The sequence below is a fragment of the Eupeodes corollae genome, chromosome 2 (assembly GCF_945859685.1).
Source record: "Eupeodes corollae chromosome 2, idEupCoro1.1, whole genome shotgun sequence".
Lineage (NCBI taxonomy): Eukaryota > Metazoa > Arthropoda > Insecta > Diptera > Syrphidae > Eupeodes > Eupeodes corollae.
Genome location: NC_079148.1, coordinates 76,200,870 through 76,218,469, shown reverse-complemented (window position 1 = coordinate 76,218,469; position 17,600 = coordinate 76,200,870). Strand labels below are relative to the sequence as shown.

General features: G+C 28.8%; 1 protein-coding gene across 2 annotated transcripts in view; it reads left to right on the top strand.

The window, feature by feature from the left end:
• Positions 1-15,975, top strand: part of LOC129948227 (protein TIS11) — a 35,998-nt gene extending 20,023 nt beyond the window's left edge. The window contains exons 1-3 of one of the 2 annotated variants that reach the window (XM_056059143.1): positions 9,115-9,246; positions 9,326-9,873; positions 12,297-15,975. In XM_056059143.1, the coding sequence (XP_055915118.1) occupies positions 9,452-9,873; positions 12,297-13,089 (1,215 nt within the window). In that variant the 5' untranslated portion in view covers positions 9,115-9,246; positions 9,326-9,451 and the 3' untranslated portion in view covers positions 13,090-15,975. Of the gene's footprint in view, positions 1-9,114; positions 9,247-9,325; positions 9,874-12,296 lie in introns of those variants that run through there. The other variant, XM_056059142.1, reaches the window with a different exon arrangement.
• The last annotated feature ends 1,625 nt before the right edge of the window (positions 15,976-17,600 follow it).

Below are 17,600 nucleotides of genomic sequence, written 5' to 3'. Positions count from 1 at the left end.
TTTTTTTCAGTTGGTAAATTAAACATATATCTCAAGTCCCAGCAAAGTTAAGAAAATTTCCAGTGAAAAAAAATCAACACAAATAAAATAAAGAATAGAAGAAAAATGTAAAAAAAATAAAATAAAATGCAAATACAAGAAAATACTCGTACATACAATGTACACACCAATATTAACACTAGTATTATGCATGTATCACTTTTATTAATAAACAAACAGATAATAATGTAGGTATGTATTGACGTACGTAATAATAATAAAAAAAAATATTAATCAAAAAATAAAAAAAAAACAAGTGTGATTGTGAAACGTTGCCAACAATGACGGATCTTATAGAAACCGGTATTCCATTATTATTTACTCAAAGCCAGCAGCAATAACACCAACACGTTAAAAACATCTCGTTTGTCGCCGAGTAGTGCTGCGCCACCATCAATGTCTCCAGCGTTGTTATATACTTATATTTTTATACTCCACAGTTCACAAAATTTAAACTTTTAAAGATAGGATTTGGTGTTCTTAAATACAAAATCCAGTGAATGATTTGTGAACAAAAATTTAAGTTGTGGACGGTTTTGACATTGGCTTAATTTAAAGCGATTCATTTTGACGTTTCATCTTGTTTTTTCACCTTATATACACCCTTTTTTCTGAAACCTTCAAAATGATTGCCAAGATTATGCCATTAAAAACAGGAAAATGAACAAACACCATGACTTTCGAATTAAAATCGTTTCGTGTATTCAAAGATGTCATCAGACCATTTTGTTTTGATTTTGACAGATGAACAGAATCAAAATAATGCTATTATGATACAACTTTCAATAATTGGCATTTTTTATTTTTTAGTTCAGAGCTGAGCACTGGGCAGAGTCTTAGCGAACAGAATATGTTCAGAGCTCTCTAATTTGATTATGAAACAACTTGAACTAAACTGTCATGATTTCTATACTTTCTTACCTTCTGCACTAAAGCGACCAGACTCCTCCGCCATTTTTATCGTTTTGACGATGATTTTTTTAATTTCCTGGCTTTTAAATGTCGAATACTCGAATTGTTTGTGATCAGCATTTTACTCCGTTTACTCTGTTATTTTATTTTAAACTCACAGAGCGCACTCTGAACATATTCAGAACTAAAAAAGAAACACGAATTTGAAGCTCTGAATGATCAGAGCTCAAAATGAAACACAATTATTTTTTTGACAGTTCGAGCACTGCACTGAACTAAAAAAGAAAAACTTCAAATGGTAAATATTAAATATAGATATCTTGTTTCGATAACACTGGTCGACAAGGTTTTCCTACTGGCAATAAAATTGCATTTTCTCAAAAGGTTTTGGCAACCTTAATACAAGCCCGAATCAAAACTACGTTAGGTTTTTGAGGTCCGAAAAAACACGTACATACATATATATCTTAAATTATGAAGTAGATTTTTTTCTATGAAATACGTTATAGTTTTTAAAATCTACAATCCCTTTCTTCAATATTCAGTTGAAATACTTATTAATTTTGATATTCTTGGGAAATTTGAAAAAAAAACACTTATTCAGTTGTTGGATTTTATTTGTCGTAAACAAATCTGAAAAAAACACTAACCCATTTATATTAAACCAGTTTTCAACAGAAAAAGGCCAAATGGCTTGAAAGTAAGTTTTATTTTCGAAAATAATCAGCTGTCTAAACAATTCTATCGAGTTTTTGAATTATATTTAAAAAAAAATAATAATTTTGAAAAACTAATTGAAATTGACTTTTACAATTCGAAATGAGCGTCAAAAATTAACTCTAAAATGTAGTTTTCAAAACTATGAAAATATTACATTCAAGGTTTGCTCAAAACTTCATATAGAGTCAAGTAATCACTCATAAAACATAACTAATGAGAATTTCCCGAAACTAAGTAAGATAATAAAATAATTAAATTTTTTTCTAGTTGTATATACAATTTATTGTTAAGAGATATTTTTTTTAAGTTTCAACTTAGCCTGGGTTATTTTTATAATTTTTAAAGGGACATACTTTAGGGTCCAGATTTGAATGGCTCATTATAATCCTTCAAATAAATACTGCTTTGTTTGTTAGACAGGGAACAAACTTAAATTTACCGACCATACATTTATACAAATTTTCATTTCAAAATCAAATGGGGTGGCGCAACAGTCCGTTGTGAACCAGGGCCAAGTGACTTACAACTCTCAACCATTCCTGTGTGCGAGTTATGTTGTCAGGAATGGAGGGGACCTACAATTTTATGCCGAATCCGAACGGCTAGTTTGAGAAAGCAATTTTTAATGACAATAATTACTCTTGAAGGATTTGTCAATTCCTCGCAAGAGGCAGTACCCGCGAAAATTAATTTTTTAAATTAAGGTTGCACAGGCAGGGATTGAACCCAAGACCCCTTGCATGACAGTCCAACGCACAAACCATCATGCCACGGGTACGGGTTCATTTACCTTAATACAAAATCTAGCTATTTATTCATCATTTCGAGATATGTCAGTTTTCGCCTAGAAATTTGAAATACGCTAGTTTTCGTCCACAATTCTGAATCGTGTTAATCTTCTCATAGAACCATGAAATGTTTTATTTTACGCCTTAAAAGTAAGATCTGTCAGTCTTTGTCTTTAAATTGAAATCTTTTAAGTCTTCGTCTAAGCTGTTGATATGTTTTGTGTATGTAATATAACAACACTGTCTTCTTCCCTTAAACATTCTTATGGGTGTGGGTAATCCCCAAAGCACCAAGTCCCAAGCCCCAAAGCCTTGTCACTGTCGTAGTTTCCTATTTTTTCATCTCATTTCCCTCATCGTCGCGTCGACCAGCAATAATATCTATAACCACCATACAAGATCAACAACATTCTCTTCTCGTCTCTTGTCTTACAAAAGTCTCTCCTTCATCTTTTATCTGTCAGTTTTGTTTCTTATTTTTTCAACAATCCAAATCCCAAGACCAACTTTTCATTGCTTTTCTGAGCTGTTTAATATGCCTACTCGTACACACATCCATAATTTATGATTGCTCTTTCAATATCCGCATATGTTAATAATATTGTGCTCTTTTTAGCTAAAAAGATACATAAAAAGCATCTATTAGCAAAATTTGGTTAGTGATTGAGCTAAAGCTATATTTTATCACTCGTTTTCTTCCTCCATTCACGCAATAGATGGCAGTATTCGTAAGCAAAAAAAAAACAGTCACAAAATCTACATCCGCATCAACTATACTCAAGTATTTCAGCTGTTTGCTATAGTCTGGTTATAAGATATAGCAACAAGATGATAATGATGATGCGTCCGGCTAGCAGCAAAGCCTTATACCTAAACCACCTTCGTCATCATCAGGCTAGGCCAGGTTATGCAACATTTTTTCTTACAAATCGTTTCTTACCTCACCATCATCATGTACAACCTCAACAAACTTGGTGGTTTGGTTTGGCTTATTCCAATACCAATACCAAATAGACACGGTACTGGCGATGAGCTCTGCTTAGCCAGTCGTGTCTTGAGAGAAAGGAAACACATTATAGCCATAGAGGCATACACGATAGACAGTACCAGCACCATAATAGAAACAGCACAAACAAACAAAAAACACCAAGCGGAAAAACTTAAACCCGTTTTTCTAATGAAAGGGAAACGATCATCATCAAAATGTGTTGAAAAAAAACAACAACAGGAAAAAATAGAAAGATAGAAAGAGAGATGAACAAAAAACAACAACAACAAAAAAAGAAAGTAAATCATTTCGCCGACTTTGCTACACTATTAGTTAATTCCCAAGCTGTTGGCAGCTCTGTTTCTATTTCTGCTGTTGTTCTTATGTTAAGACTTGAGACTTCAGACTATGCTAAGGCTGAGAGTTGTGTCTGATTATGACCTGTGCCAGACTTGCATAATTTTTTATGTTACAACATCGAAAATGTAATCTCTTGGGTCTTGACTTGGCTATTAAAAGATTTATAATATGTATGTACATAACAAAATAACTATGTATTTGGTTACTTTGTAGAGCGTACGAAAAAACAAAATTCGACATTACATCAAACAGGTCTAAATGAGTAATGTTTGCTTGTCCAACCGATTGAATGACCAACGTAAAACGGAGCGGCGACGCGACGGACGTAACGCAAGACGGTAACGACGGATGACGGCCGACGTATTTAAAGCTAAAAACTATAACCATAAGACATTAAAGACTTTTTTGTATGTTAAAAGATTTCCTCCATCTTTATATACGTTGCCTACCTTACCTACACACACTGGGGTTAATGGCTAGCATGTTGTTTGTATAATTTGTTTGTATTTTTTATGTTAGTTATTTTTTTTTTGTTGTCTTCTTTTTGTGTTACCTTGACACTTTTTCCAGCAATGGTGTGAAGTAATAATGCAAATTTAATATGAACAAAAAATAAACATTTAAATGCAAAATATATGCAAATAAAATTTGTCAAAGTTGTTGCCTTAAATAAAAATAGAGATACTTAAATAATGGCACGTACCTACCTATTTTTCTTAATATAATCGAGCTCTAGTTCAATATTATTACAGATAGGTTTATTTTAAAAAAGATCACGCCCACATTTAAAACCAGATATATACCCACCTATCTCTTCCTAATTTGATTATTTTTTTTTCTGAATATTGAAATAATGAAATATTTTGTAATCTGGTACCTTGTTGAATTGTTTTATTTGTCAATTAAAGCAGGGCTAGTTGTAACTTATCAATTTTACATTGAAAAAGTAGGGTTTGAGGTCAGTTGACCCTTAATTTTCTTGCGCCCGCTTTTGAAATTTAACAATAAAGCAACTCAATTACAGAATCCGATTAATGATTTGGTGATTTGATGAATTTGGAGTAATTTCTTTGACACTTTTAAAGTGGTACAAATGTCAAAATTGGCATTTGATTTCGTTCATGTTTTACTCGCCTGATTATGAAATCGTTGGTAAAAGTTCATTGATTTCAATAATTAATCGAGGGAAGAATTTGTTTTTCATTTTTTTGGTTCCGGAGCTTCGAAATATTGAAGTAACGAAAAAATAAAAAACCCTTTTGCAAACTGGACTTTATAATGTTTACGCATAGAAAAAATCTCCTTACTCGTTACTTGCTAACCAAAAATGAATACAGACTTTAGCAACTGGTTTGACAAATCAAGTTATGAAATTCTCCTCAATAAATTGAGTTAAATAAATTAGATTTAACGACCGTTTGGTTCTGTGGATTTCGTCATATCTTAAACATAAATATTGTATCGTTACGTCAATTTAAAGTCAATTCTAGAGTACCCCAAGGTTGTCACGTTGGCCCTTTGCTGTTTATTTTCTTTATTAACAATTTGCCTTCTGTTTTTAATAAATAATTTGTATCAATTAATCAGTAAATTCAATAAATTCTCTATTTTCAAAATTGATTTGATTGCTAAATGTTGTTGAAATTATGTAAATTTTAAGTTTAGTTTGAGGTAAATATTGTAAACTTAACGTTTAAATTTAAAAGTATTTAATAAATATGATATGTAGAGTAATTATTTACGAACCTAAATATGAGCGATTAGGTGTCTTAACGAATTGGCTGGATATTAATTCCTTTGCGTCAAATTATCGTAAGCGACAGAAAAAAAAAATACAACATAGCAAAACAGCTTTGAAGGCTTTAAATGGTACGAAAAAAGTTCGATAGTTAATTGTCTGTACCGTTTTGTCAAACTTTTCCAATGCTTATTTAAGCTCGGTAGTGTAGGGGCAGAAAGTTAAAATGCTTAGGCATTTGTATTAGGAATTTCATTGTTAAAAAGTTCTTAATAGCCATGTTTCTTTCGGCACTAAAAATATGTTTAACTCTGAAACTGAATTGATTACTCGTCAATAAGTAACGAATGCATGCTATTCGCTAAAATCTAACAAAGCTCTTGAACATCACAAATAGTGTCATTATTTGTTTAAAAACAATAAAACTATATTAAATAGTAATAAATTCAAAAATAATTATAAATAAACTCTTATAATTTAAATAAACATGGATAATTCGTTAGTTTTTTTTGTATATTATTATGAAACAAAACAAAATCTAAGTCCATAAAATTGTATACCCAATCATAATAATATTAAAAACTACGTCTTTCGCCTAATTTTGTTATTATTTTGATAAGATGATAATAATTTTAATTGTTATTAATACATTCTATTTTTTTGTTTGTTTCTTTATTTATTAGTTGTAACAAGTTTATATTATAGAAGTTAAAGTGTACGGTACGGGTACCTTCATATATATTATAAACATATAAATTTTAAAATGATTTGCTTGTTGTTTTGAACTAAATTTTCTTTCATAAAATGATTAGATTACACTCTGGCCTTATCTTATCAAAATTAAGTAGGAATATAAAGTACCTATGAGTTCTTAGTGTTTCTTTTTTTTGTTAGATTTGATGAACAATTTCGAAATTAGAATTAATTTTATACGTATAAAAGTAGGTACTTATAAAATTTAGTTTTATTTGTACTTAAATTTCAATTTATTAGATTGCGCACATAAACATTTAATATTTTCTTAATTAAATTGAAAAGAAAACATTAAAAAACATTTTTGTATACATCATACATTTTTCCATTAAACACGTTTTGGCAATTAAAATTTAAAAAAAAAAACAAATGTTTTATGGGGCGTTATAGAATTCTGCTTATCGAAAAAAGTTTGTTTTTTTATTTATTTATAAATTATGTATGTTATAGGATATGTTATGTTATTGAATGTGCAAAATTTCACATCCACATATAATATACAATATTTGTTTCAGGGGTTTTGAAATTGGCCCTTATGAGTTTTGGGAAACATGAATTCTAACTGAAACCTATTTTGACAGCTGTTTGCTTAATGGTAGTTGTCATATATCTTTTTATAGCATTTTCAAAATTAGAACAAGTGTTTTACAGAATTTTTAGATCAAATAGTTTTCTTAAGCATTGAATAAGAACTTTGTTGTTATTTTTGAAAGTGTAAGGAAAATTAGACGTTTACAATAAAATTATGCTTGTTTTGTATGCATAATCAAACATTGTTTAACTATTATTATTCAAGCATATTTTGTGTTTCTCAACTATCAAAAACATATGTTTGGTCCTGATTCTTCTACTTAAATCACGAATATAAACCAATGTCATATTGTTAAATAAACAAAACTTATTCAAAAATTAAAAAAATCTTGAAGAATTCGTGGTAAGAAACATCAACAAGACACTAAAAATGTTACACTGAGTTGCTTAGCTCTATATGAGTACCATTCAATAAGTTCATGTAAAACGACCCTTATCTTAAATAAACTCAAAATCATACGATTTATGTTTAAACAGCTTTTTAAGAATATTTCAAACAATTTATAATAACAACATAATACCGAAATGTTAAAAATGGTAAAAATATTTCTAAGAATACAAAAAAAAACGGTGTCACAAGTTGTTTTTATTTCCCTGTTTTATTGACTTTAAATAATCTAATGAATGAATAACTAAAAACAAAGAAAAAAATAACATAAAATATCGACTTCTTTTCAATTTTTGAACAGACATTTAAAATTTAGTTCTCAATCAATTTAATGTAATCACATTTTATTTTAAATAATAATAAAATGATTTTAATTGTGTGGCAGCAATGACGTTTTATCAAAGGAATCCCGAATCGAACCTAGCTTTAGTGCAAATTTATTGAGATTCAGAACAACATTGATAAGATTAGATATCAAAATTACCAAATTTATATTTATATATAAAAAACCATAACGATGATAACTGTCAAGTATCAACCTCTATCCAATATTTGTATTTAAAAAAAAAATATGAATCGGAAATTTTTAACTTTGATACGATAATAATAATCATATTTTATTGATAATCGACAATTATAGCTGTAGTGCATGAGAAAGCCTGTATGATTCATAATATCTACATATGTATGTAAACTTATATATATAAAATCATATCAAGCTAAGTTTGTGAAAAAATAACACAAATAACAACAATATTACAAATAAGGTTATTAAATGCACTATTAACCGTTTTAATATCAAAATTGCGTCACTTTTTATTCTTAAATAACATTAAGACCTAAAATAAAAACATTTAAATACACGTCTACTTCCGTTTTTGATTAATAAACGTCAAGAATGAATACATATCGCTTTATTTACATACTTCATAAAATAATACCATTTTTAGTTCGCAGTCCAATGAATATATGTGAATCTATTTATAAAGAAAAAAATAAACAGGAATTACAAATTTAATACAAAAATACAAGAATTTCTTGAAATATTCCTTTTTAAATATTTTGAGTCACTAGTAATTTGGTAATTTTTTTTAAAACTTTTACATTCATATTGGCAATACCTGAAAAATGGTAAATTTTCTGAATTCTTATTGAGAGAAAAAATAAAGCTGGGCTTAAACCATGGATACAAGTTTTTCTTGTGGTGGGTTTTTAATAATTATAACATGCTTGACTTTTATTTAGTTACGAATTTGTACCAATGTATTGACACATCAAAATGAGTAATTTTTGTGGACATTGACATTTTTACGTTTAATTAATGAAAAGTTATTTTAAAGAATATATTCGTAGACGGTGTTCATAAGAACTCACGTTCTTACTTATATATATAAAAATTGATTTTTCAGATTTCCCATTCTTCTACTGCAATTGGGCTGGGACATAGTGAAACGTCAAAATGTGTTGCCTTAAGTCGTGACCATACCATAGAAACATTTCAGGAAACATTGTTTAAAAAAATTTTATTCATGTCTTTTTTCATGGCCACCACTGTTAGCCTATGCAAATGCTTGGAGAACAAATAAAGTTTCCCATTTGGAATGGAAACATTTCGTTAACATTTCAGAAATGTTCCACGAACACCCAAACCAAAAACAACATGATTCTGAAATGTTTTTGAAATATTTCAAAAATGTTCTTTGGTCTGAACGCACCATTAAATGCGGTCAATTCAAACAGAACATCCTCATGCAAAACTCAGTATTTTCAAAAATAAAAAATACTTATTATATTTCAAAATAGGCATTTCCTTTTATTTCTATATGTTTGACAATGATTTATTTATTTACATATATCTTAGATCCTTTATTTAGCTTTTTTTTATTTCATTGTATAATAATATCAATACTAGTATATATTTTTAAAATAATGTTAAAATCAAATTCAACCCTTGAACTGGTCTTGTAGAGTAAATAAAATATATTTATGTACATATAAACATTTAACAACAAACTAACTTTTTGTTTTTTTTTTTATTTTAATTTCAGAATCAGAAATCGTCTATACATTTGCATCAGTCAGCAACGAATGCGGTGGCAAATGCACAATCGAACAACAACAATAATAACAATACCAATACAGTTAACAGTAATAATAACAATATTAACAACGCAATGTTGTCAGTTAGCCATTTGGCATCAAATGGTGTTTCAATTCTTAATACCAATGTTTTAAATAATAATTTATCAACTCAAAATGGTAATTCATCATCGTCTGTTGCTGCTTCAGCTAATCTTATTCAACATCATTTGAATGTGTTGTCTGTGCAACAACAGCAGCAGCAGCAACAACAACAACAACAACAGCAGCAGCAACAGCAACAACAACAACAGCAACAACAACAGCAGCAACAACAACAACAGCAGCAAGATCAAGAACAAAAAGCATATATACATACAGCTTTAACTCGTGCTGTCTCACATCCTCAAAACAGTGCTGCCAACGTTGTTTCACTTGTAAATACGTTGCTCGAAACTTGCCACCGCAAATTGGAAAGGACACAATCTGAACCATTGCCACAGGTTAACACATCTAGGTGCGTAAAAAGTTACTTTGTTTTTCTTTAAGTATAGACCTTTTATTTTAAAATGTTAAAAACAAAATCGGAAACAAATGTGCACATAGACTTTTTTAAGACTTTAACCTAATCGTTTATAAAAGTGCAATTTGACAATTGAAAGATGATTTCAATTCTCCACAATAACGCTTGCAAATTGTGGACGTTTTTTTCATTCAAGCGTGCCTTTTAGTTATCTAATTTATAATCATTGATGTTTCTTTGGGTTGTAATTTGGCATCACTGTTCTGAGTGACAGTTTATTTGACAGTTGTTTCAAATAATTAAAATTACACCCTAACCACACTTAGTAATGGTTATTTTTATCCGTTTGGATGATGTAACTTAAAATTATAGCTCATACAAATATCGCCATCATGACTTGCACTCTGTATAACAGTTATAAATATAGTAATTGAGCTCTTATCGTTATAATAATGTTAAATTTGTTATTGGTACTTTTACCTTAGTTAAAGTAAAAGAATTATTTAAAGATGAATTAATTGTCTTTAAGAAAATCAAGTTTTAAAATTTTGTTTCCCTTGCGCGTGTGTTTTAAAATAAAAACAAAAAACATCCGCATTACAATAACAAATCATGATTTTCTTTAAATGTATTTCCTGGTTGTTCTTTTAAATAAAATTTGTTCTTGCTAAAAATAAAAATACATGCATACATTTAGAAAAAAATACCACTCCCGGAAGCGGACACAAATTTGAAAAAAAAAAACAATCACTATGTATGTGCTCTTGTGAATATGAATTTTATTTCCTTTCTTTTTACTCAAATTTTCGTTTTTAATAAAAATTTAAAAATTCAAATATTATACTAATTATGGTTTTTATAATTAACTTGAAACCTTGTGGTTAAATTTAGTGACTTTTAACTAAAGACATTTTGTTAATACGTTCAAAGTATTGCCAATGAAAACTACTTTTAGAATACACTTAATTAAGACCTTGATAGCAAAGGAAAATTCTTTGTCACTGACGTTCCATCTGTCAAACAAAAGACTACCACATTTCATTTAATAAAATAAATCCATTTATTTTTTCGATTGGATCTGTCAAAACACAAATGTCAGATCACTGTGATACACGTAATAATAGTGGGCAGGTTCAGGCAACATAAGGGACTTCTTTTGCAGTCAACTGCTAGAGGCAGCTAGTTAGTTTTTCAAGTGTCATAAATTTCAAGTTCAGAACTTTACTTCACAAACCTCTACTTTAAAGTACAAACACGACCAAACTAAATTATTGTCCACAAAACACTTCTCAGGCAAGCTACAATTTCATCACGATTTGTATTTTGTATTGTAAAAAAATATTACTTGTTTCTTTTCCAAATTGACAAGGGCCCCTTTTACTGAAATAATGAAATGAAGTTGTGCAGAAAATCAATAAATCATAGAGTAATAAACTTCAGCTTTCAGTTCATTGAAAAAACATGATGAACTGTCATGTTGATAGAAGTAGACTTGACTTGATAGTTAGGGAGATTTTTTTTGACTAACTTTCCAGTCAACTTTCCATTAAAGCTGCCTTAATTGGAAGGTAATTTTTTGGCAGCTGGCCAATTACTAGAAACTTGCCTTACTTTTAAGTCCCTTATGTCGTCTGAACCTGCTCAGTGTAGTATTGGAAAGTTAGTCAAGAAAAATCTCCCTAACTGTCAAGTCAAGTCTTCTTATGTCAAAACGACAGTTATTTATGTATTTTTCATTCAACTAAAAGCTAAACTTTATTACTCTATGATTTATTATTTTCTGCACAAGTCCATTTAATGTTTCGTGTAAACGGGTTCCTTGTCAAATTGGAAAAGAAATAACTTATATTTCTTGACGGTAAAAACACAGATCATGATGGACTAATAGCTTGCCACTTTGCACGACAAACTAAGGGTAAAAGTTAATGAAGTTAAGTTCTGAGTTTAAAATGTATGACACTCTAAGAACCAGCTTGTCCTGGTCAAAATCTTCCTTTCAAAAAATGCAATCTAAAATAATACTTGTCTCAGTAAATTCACTAATCGAAGAACCGAAAAAACACATACAACAAATAATTATATCTGTTAGCAAAATAGGTATAACAACATCAAAGTTAAAAAAGGTATGTAAACATATGTTAAACGAGACAAGGTTTTAAAAAAAAAAAACATTACATTTCACATTAAAAACGAAATTATTATCACCCTCATTGATTGAGATTCCTTAATAAGCAAATTTTATTTTCTATTGGTTTGCGTCTCAAATTTCCCAATCAATTAGCAACGCACTCGTTATAGCAATTCCCTTCTCTTTTAACTCGTGCTTTACGTCATTCAACTTTATAAATACTTTCACATTAATCCTTATGTCATAATTATAAATAACCAATTTAATTGTTTTTATTTTTTCTTTACAGATACAAGACCGAGCTATGTCGTCCATTCGAAGAAGCCGGTGAATGTAAATATGGAGAAAAGTGCCAGTTTGCTCATGGTTATCATGAGTTGCGCAACTTACAAAGACACCCCAAGTACAAAACTGAATATTGCCGCACCTTTCACAGTGTCGGCTTTTGTCCCTATGGTCCTCGATGCCATTTCGTCCATAATGCCGACGAGGCACGTGCAATGATTCAACAACAACAGCAGCAACAACAACAACAACAGCAGCAACAACAACATCATCAACAACAAATCCAACACCAGAATCGCATCAATGCTGCATTTGCTCGTCTACCACAAAATGCTCTTAACAATCATCCATTACCATTGAGTCCTCCATTATCTATGTCAACTGGATCTGATCGTGCCTCTCCCACAGGCTCCATATCACTAAGTCCAACAAATTCAATAGGAAGCTTTCCATTTGTCGATCAAATAAGTCCCGCAAGTTCGGTCTTCCCGACAACAGCTTTTCCATATAACCATAGCCCACCAGCCAGTCCAAATAGCCCAATGTCACCTGTTAATACACCACCTCCATCCATCATCATGGCTGGTAACAATCATCATCATCATCAGTACATTAAGCCGATCTCACAGACACGCATTTCAAACAAATCTAGTTCGCCAATTTCCATTGTGGCTAACGGTGGCGGTAGCAACAACACTTCAAGTGCTGCCAATTCAGCAAGCAGCGAAGAAGCACGCCTTCCAGTCTTCAATAGACTCAGCTCAACCTTAGATGCTTTTTCCAATTTAGCCCTATAAGTTGTGTGCTTTTCAAGACAGAAAACAAAAACAAATTTATCGGGACATTCGAAAGAATAAGCCATTTTTTATTAATTTCTATTTTATTTTTTTTCCCATTGGACTTTACCTTATAATAATTATTATTATAATCGTTTCGGAATACCCAACAACAACAACAAAATCGAACTGACCAAATCAATTAGATTGACTACATATAAAATATTATATGCCCCAGGTGAACATATAATTGTTTTTTCTTTTATATATCAGCAAGTATATATATTTTCAAGAAAAATTATTTCTGTTCATTACAAGAAAAAAAATGTTTTCTTTTTTTTATAATAAGAATTATTATAAATTATGTACCTATATATATATTTTATATTTGAAAATTTATTTTTGAAAGATTGTAATTTAAAAAACAAAAAAAAAATTCAAAAAATTCCGACGAAATATGCCTACACACATAAGCTGTGTACTTGTACATACAAAAATGATTAAATTAAATCGAAAAACAACTTTTATTGTATAAAATCTTGTTTGGAAGTGATATAAACTTATTAATTATTTAAAAGAAAAACAAAAAAGTATCTAATCTATTATTTTTATTTTGTTTATTAAAAAAGTCTTGTGTACGTGCAAGAGCACAAACTATATAGTGAGATTTCGATTTCAGAAAACAATAATTTTATTAAGAGAGAGAACGAGAATGAATGTGAATTTGAATTATTCTGCTAATTCGTGCATTTAATTGAATAATTCGAAATTGATTTTGATATCTCCATTGGATTGCATTATACTATTGGAATTTTTAATTTTGAGAAGTGTCAGATTTTTTACAATATTAATTTGATACGAATAATTCGGTTGGATCATATGTGAAGCAGAATAAATCTTATTTTTCGTGAAACTCAAAAAATAAAACGTATATTTGAATTTTTATTAAATATATATTTTTAAAAATATATTGCACAAATATTTGAAAAAAAACACACTGTTTATAAAACCACACAAATTATTTTTTTTTGTTTAAACTTAGCGCAAGACACAAGATATTACAAATTATTATATTCTCAAAGTGCCTTATATATATTTTTTTAATTTATTTAATTTAAAATATTGATTGTTATACAAAAAGAAAAAAATGATTAGTAGTTTTTAGTGACAAAATAATGAAAAAAGAAAGTTTAAAAACAAAACAAGTCATAATGCTGATAAAAAAATGCTGTCTTCCGCTTAACATTTATTATTTATACAACAAAAAATCGTTCTTTGTTAGACTGTAAAGCGAAGAGTATAAACAATTAAAGAACCAAGAATACGTGTACCCCATTTATTATAATACTTCCGTTTAATTTTTTTTTATCTAGTTTTGTAGTAATTTAAGCCATTTTGCAATTATTTTTTTATCTATATATGATCATGATTAATACAAAAACAAAAAGATGTTATTATTTATTTTTCATTCTTAATATTTCATTTCACTCTCAAATAATTTTATTATTGCGCGCATATTTAATTTAATTTAATTATTTTTTTTCTGCTAAAACAAAAAATATTTCTCTGAATCAAAGCGATAAAAGACATTTTTTACGAAATAATAACAACAACAACACACAAAACAAATCTCAGATAGTTTTTGATTTTAGATTTCGTCGCTTAAGCTTGTTTTACACGCACATCGCTTCGAAGTGAAAATTAATTTTTGATTTAAATTAATTGATGGAAAATTCCGCTTAATTTCATTAGATTGAGAAGAAAAACAATAAAATTAAACACGAAATTATTTCTAATTCTTAAATCATTTTTATTTCAATTCACTTCGCATTGATGTGTACATAAGACATTTCTGTAAACAAAACAAATACAAAAAAAAATTAAACAAACAAAATAAAACTTTCAATACTAATGATAAGCTGAATTATTTATTGCAAAATCCTTTATACATTTATATAAATTTAATTAATTTGACATCCCCAGGAATAAAATTAATTGCTAATATTATTATTTAATTTATGTATCTTAATAACAAAAATACAAAAAAAAAGACAAACTTAATTTAAATTGAATGAGAAAAAACTCCTTAAATATTGGGCTTCCTAGTTATTTTTTGTTTCTTTTTAAGTTTAAAAACACGATACAGAAATAGACATGGTTTTATAGCATATAACATTATATATAAAAATAATAATTTATATTTCTAGTTTTTTTACATTGATTTAGTCTATAAACATAAACATATTTAAATATTTTTTTTTAATTTATAAATATTATATATTTAAATTATTACATGAATGGAGAATGTTGCATCTTAAAACAAAAAATGAAATAAAAATAAACAAAAAAAGATAAACAAAAAAAACAACAACAACAAAACATGAATAAAATGCATTATGTCAGGAATATTAAGAAAACAAAATAATTTAAATCCATTAGTGCTGTGTGTAAAACTTCTATAATTTTTTTCTTGTATGTTTAACATTTTTAAATTAGTTTTTCTAATGTTTTGCATTTTACAGAGAAAACAATAAGTCAATTCTTCCACTAGTTATTAAGATTGAAATAAAAAACAATAAAAGAAAAAAAATACTATTTTATAAATTTCTTTGTTTACATGAAATTTGAATATACAATATTTTCTACAAATTAGTTGTTTAAATTTGCATTTTTCATATAAGTAAAATTGATACAATTAAAAAAAATGAAAAAAAAAAACAAAATGAAACACATCTTCCAAAATCATTGAAATTTTAGCTTTAAAGAAAGTTTTTATAAATGTGGCAGTGATGGAATATAACAAAAAATATTGATCTAACATTTATTTGAGAAAAATAAAGAAAAATAACGAAACACTGCAACAAACTTTCCGAATAAATTCCGCAGAGAGAAAGAAAAAAGAAACAATTATTTCATTTAATTGTAAATTTTATTTAATAAATTATTATTTTTTTTTCTATATACAGATACATTATTTGTTTGCCTAAAAATATGTTATTAATTATTAATATTATTTTTTCTTCTTCTACTTCTTCCAATTATTATATAATATATTTGGGTTAGTTTTTTTTCATAACGCTTTTCTCTTTATATAACTTATTTTTTATCTATTTTATTATCTATTATATATATATTATATATTTTTACATTGAATTAGTTATTTAATAATATTAATTTAAATAAAAAATTGTGAGTTTGATTGAATAAATAAATCATTAAATATGAAATTATTGTTTTTTAATTTGATTGGATTCTAAGAAAAAAAAAATTAACTTGAGTGCTGATAATTGACAAATATGTGAGATATTTTGGTTGTCATAGAAATTTCGCTGGAAAGCAAAAACTTTTAGTGGATGTAGCCTTTTTCAGGCCAAGTTATTAATTTTTCAAAAATGCAATTTACTAAAGAAAAGATAGAATGCACGACTGGGTCGCACGAACTTGCTCCTGTATGCAAAGAGTCTGTTTTACGTACCTATACAAGATTAAAAAATATACCTGTTAAATAAGTTTGTCTTCATAGATATAAATGACACTTGACTTGTCAAAAAACCGCGCGATTCATCCCAAAACACAACTCATCCTAAGACATTTCATCCCGGAAGTGAAATATACTTGTAAGCGTACTTAACGAAACCAATTGTTTGTGTATTCAACTATTTCGTTGAAAGCTTTTTCCTTTGGATAGCCTTATTTAAATTTCATATTAGAAGAAACAGGATGGAAAGTAAATTAGGTAGAAGGTACTTACGACTATCCAATCACATTCCTTCTTTCTTACAAGCTTTTAGCGCAAACATGGATTTATTACGTTCAGTTTATTTTGTTCGTTAAATTTTAAAAGAAACAAGCCTACGAACAAGTACAGGAAATTGCTATTCATGTGTTGTTTACAGTCAGGCTCTTGTGCGTTTTGGATTTAGTTTTGAAGTGACACGTAAGCAATAGTTGTAGAGGTTGTACGTAACACCTAAACAGGTATAATGTGAAAATAAAGGGTGATTTTTTTGAGGTTAGGATTTTCATGCATTAGTATTTGACAGATCACGCGGGATTTCAGACATTTGACATTTGACATTTCATCATGAATAGACTTACTAACGAGCAACGCTTGCAAATCATTGAATTTTATTACCAAAATCAGTGTTCGGTTCGAAATGTGTTTCTCGCTTTACGTCCGATTTATGGTCTACATAATCGACCAAGTGAGCAAACAATTAATGCGATTGTGACCAAGTTTCGCACTCAGTTTACTTTATTGGACATTAAACCAACCACACGAATGCGTACAGTGCGTACAGAAGAGAATATTGCGTCTGTTTCTGAGAGTGTTGCTGAAGACCGTGAAATGTCGATTCGTCGCCGTTCGCAGCAATTGGGTTTGTGTTATTCGACCACATGGAAGATTTTACGCAAAGATCTTGGTGTAAAACCGTATAAAATACAGCTCGTGCAAGAACTGAAGCCGAACGATCTGCCACAACGTCGAATTTTCAGTGAATGGGCCCTAGAAAAGTTGGCAGAAAATCCGC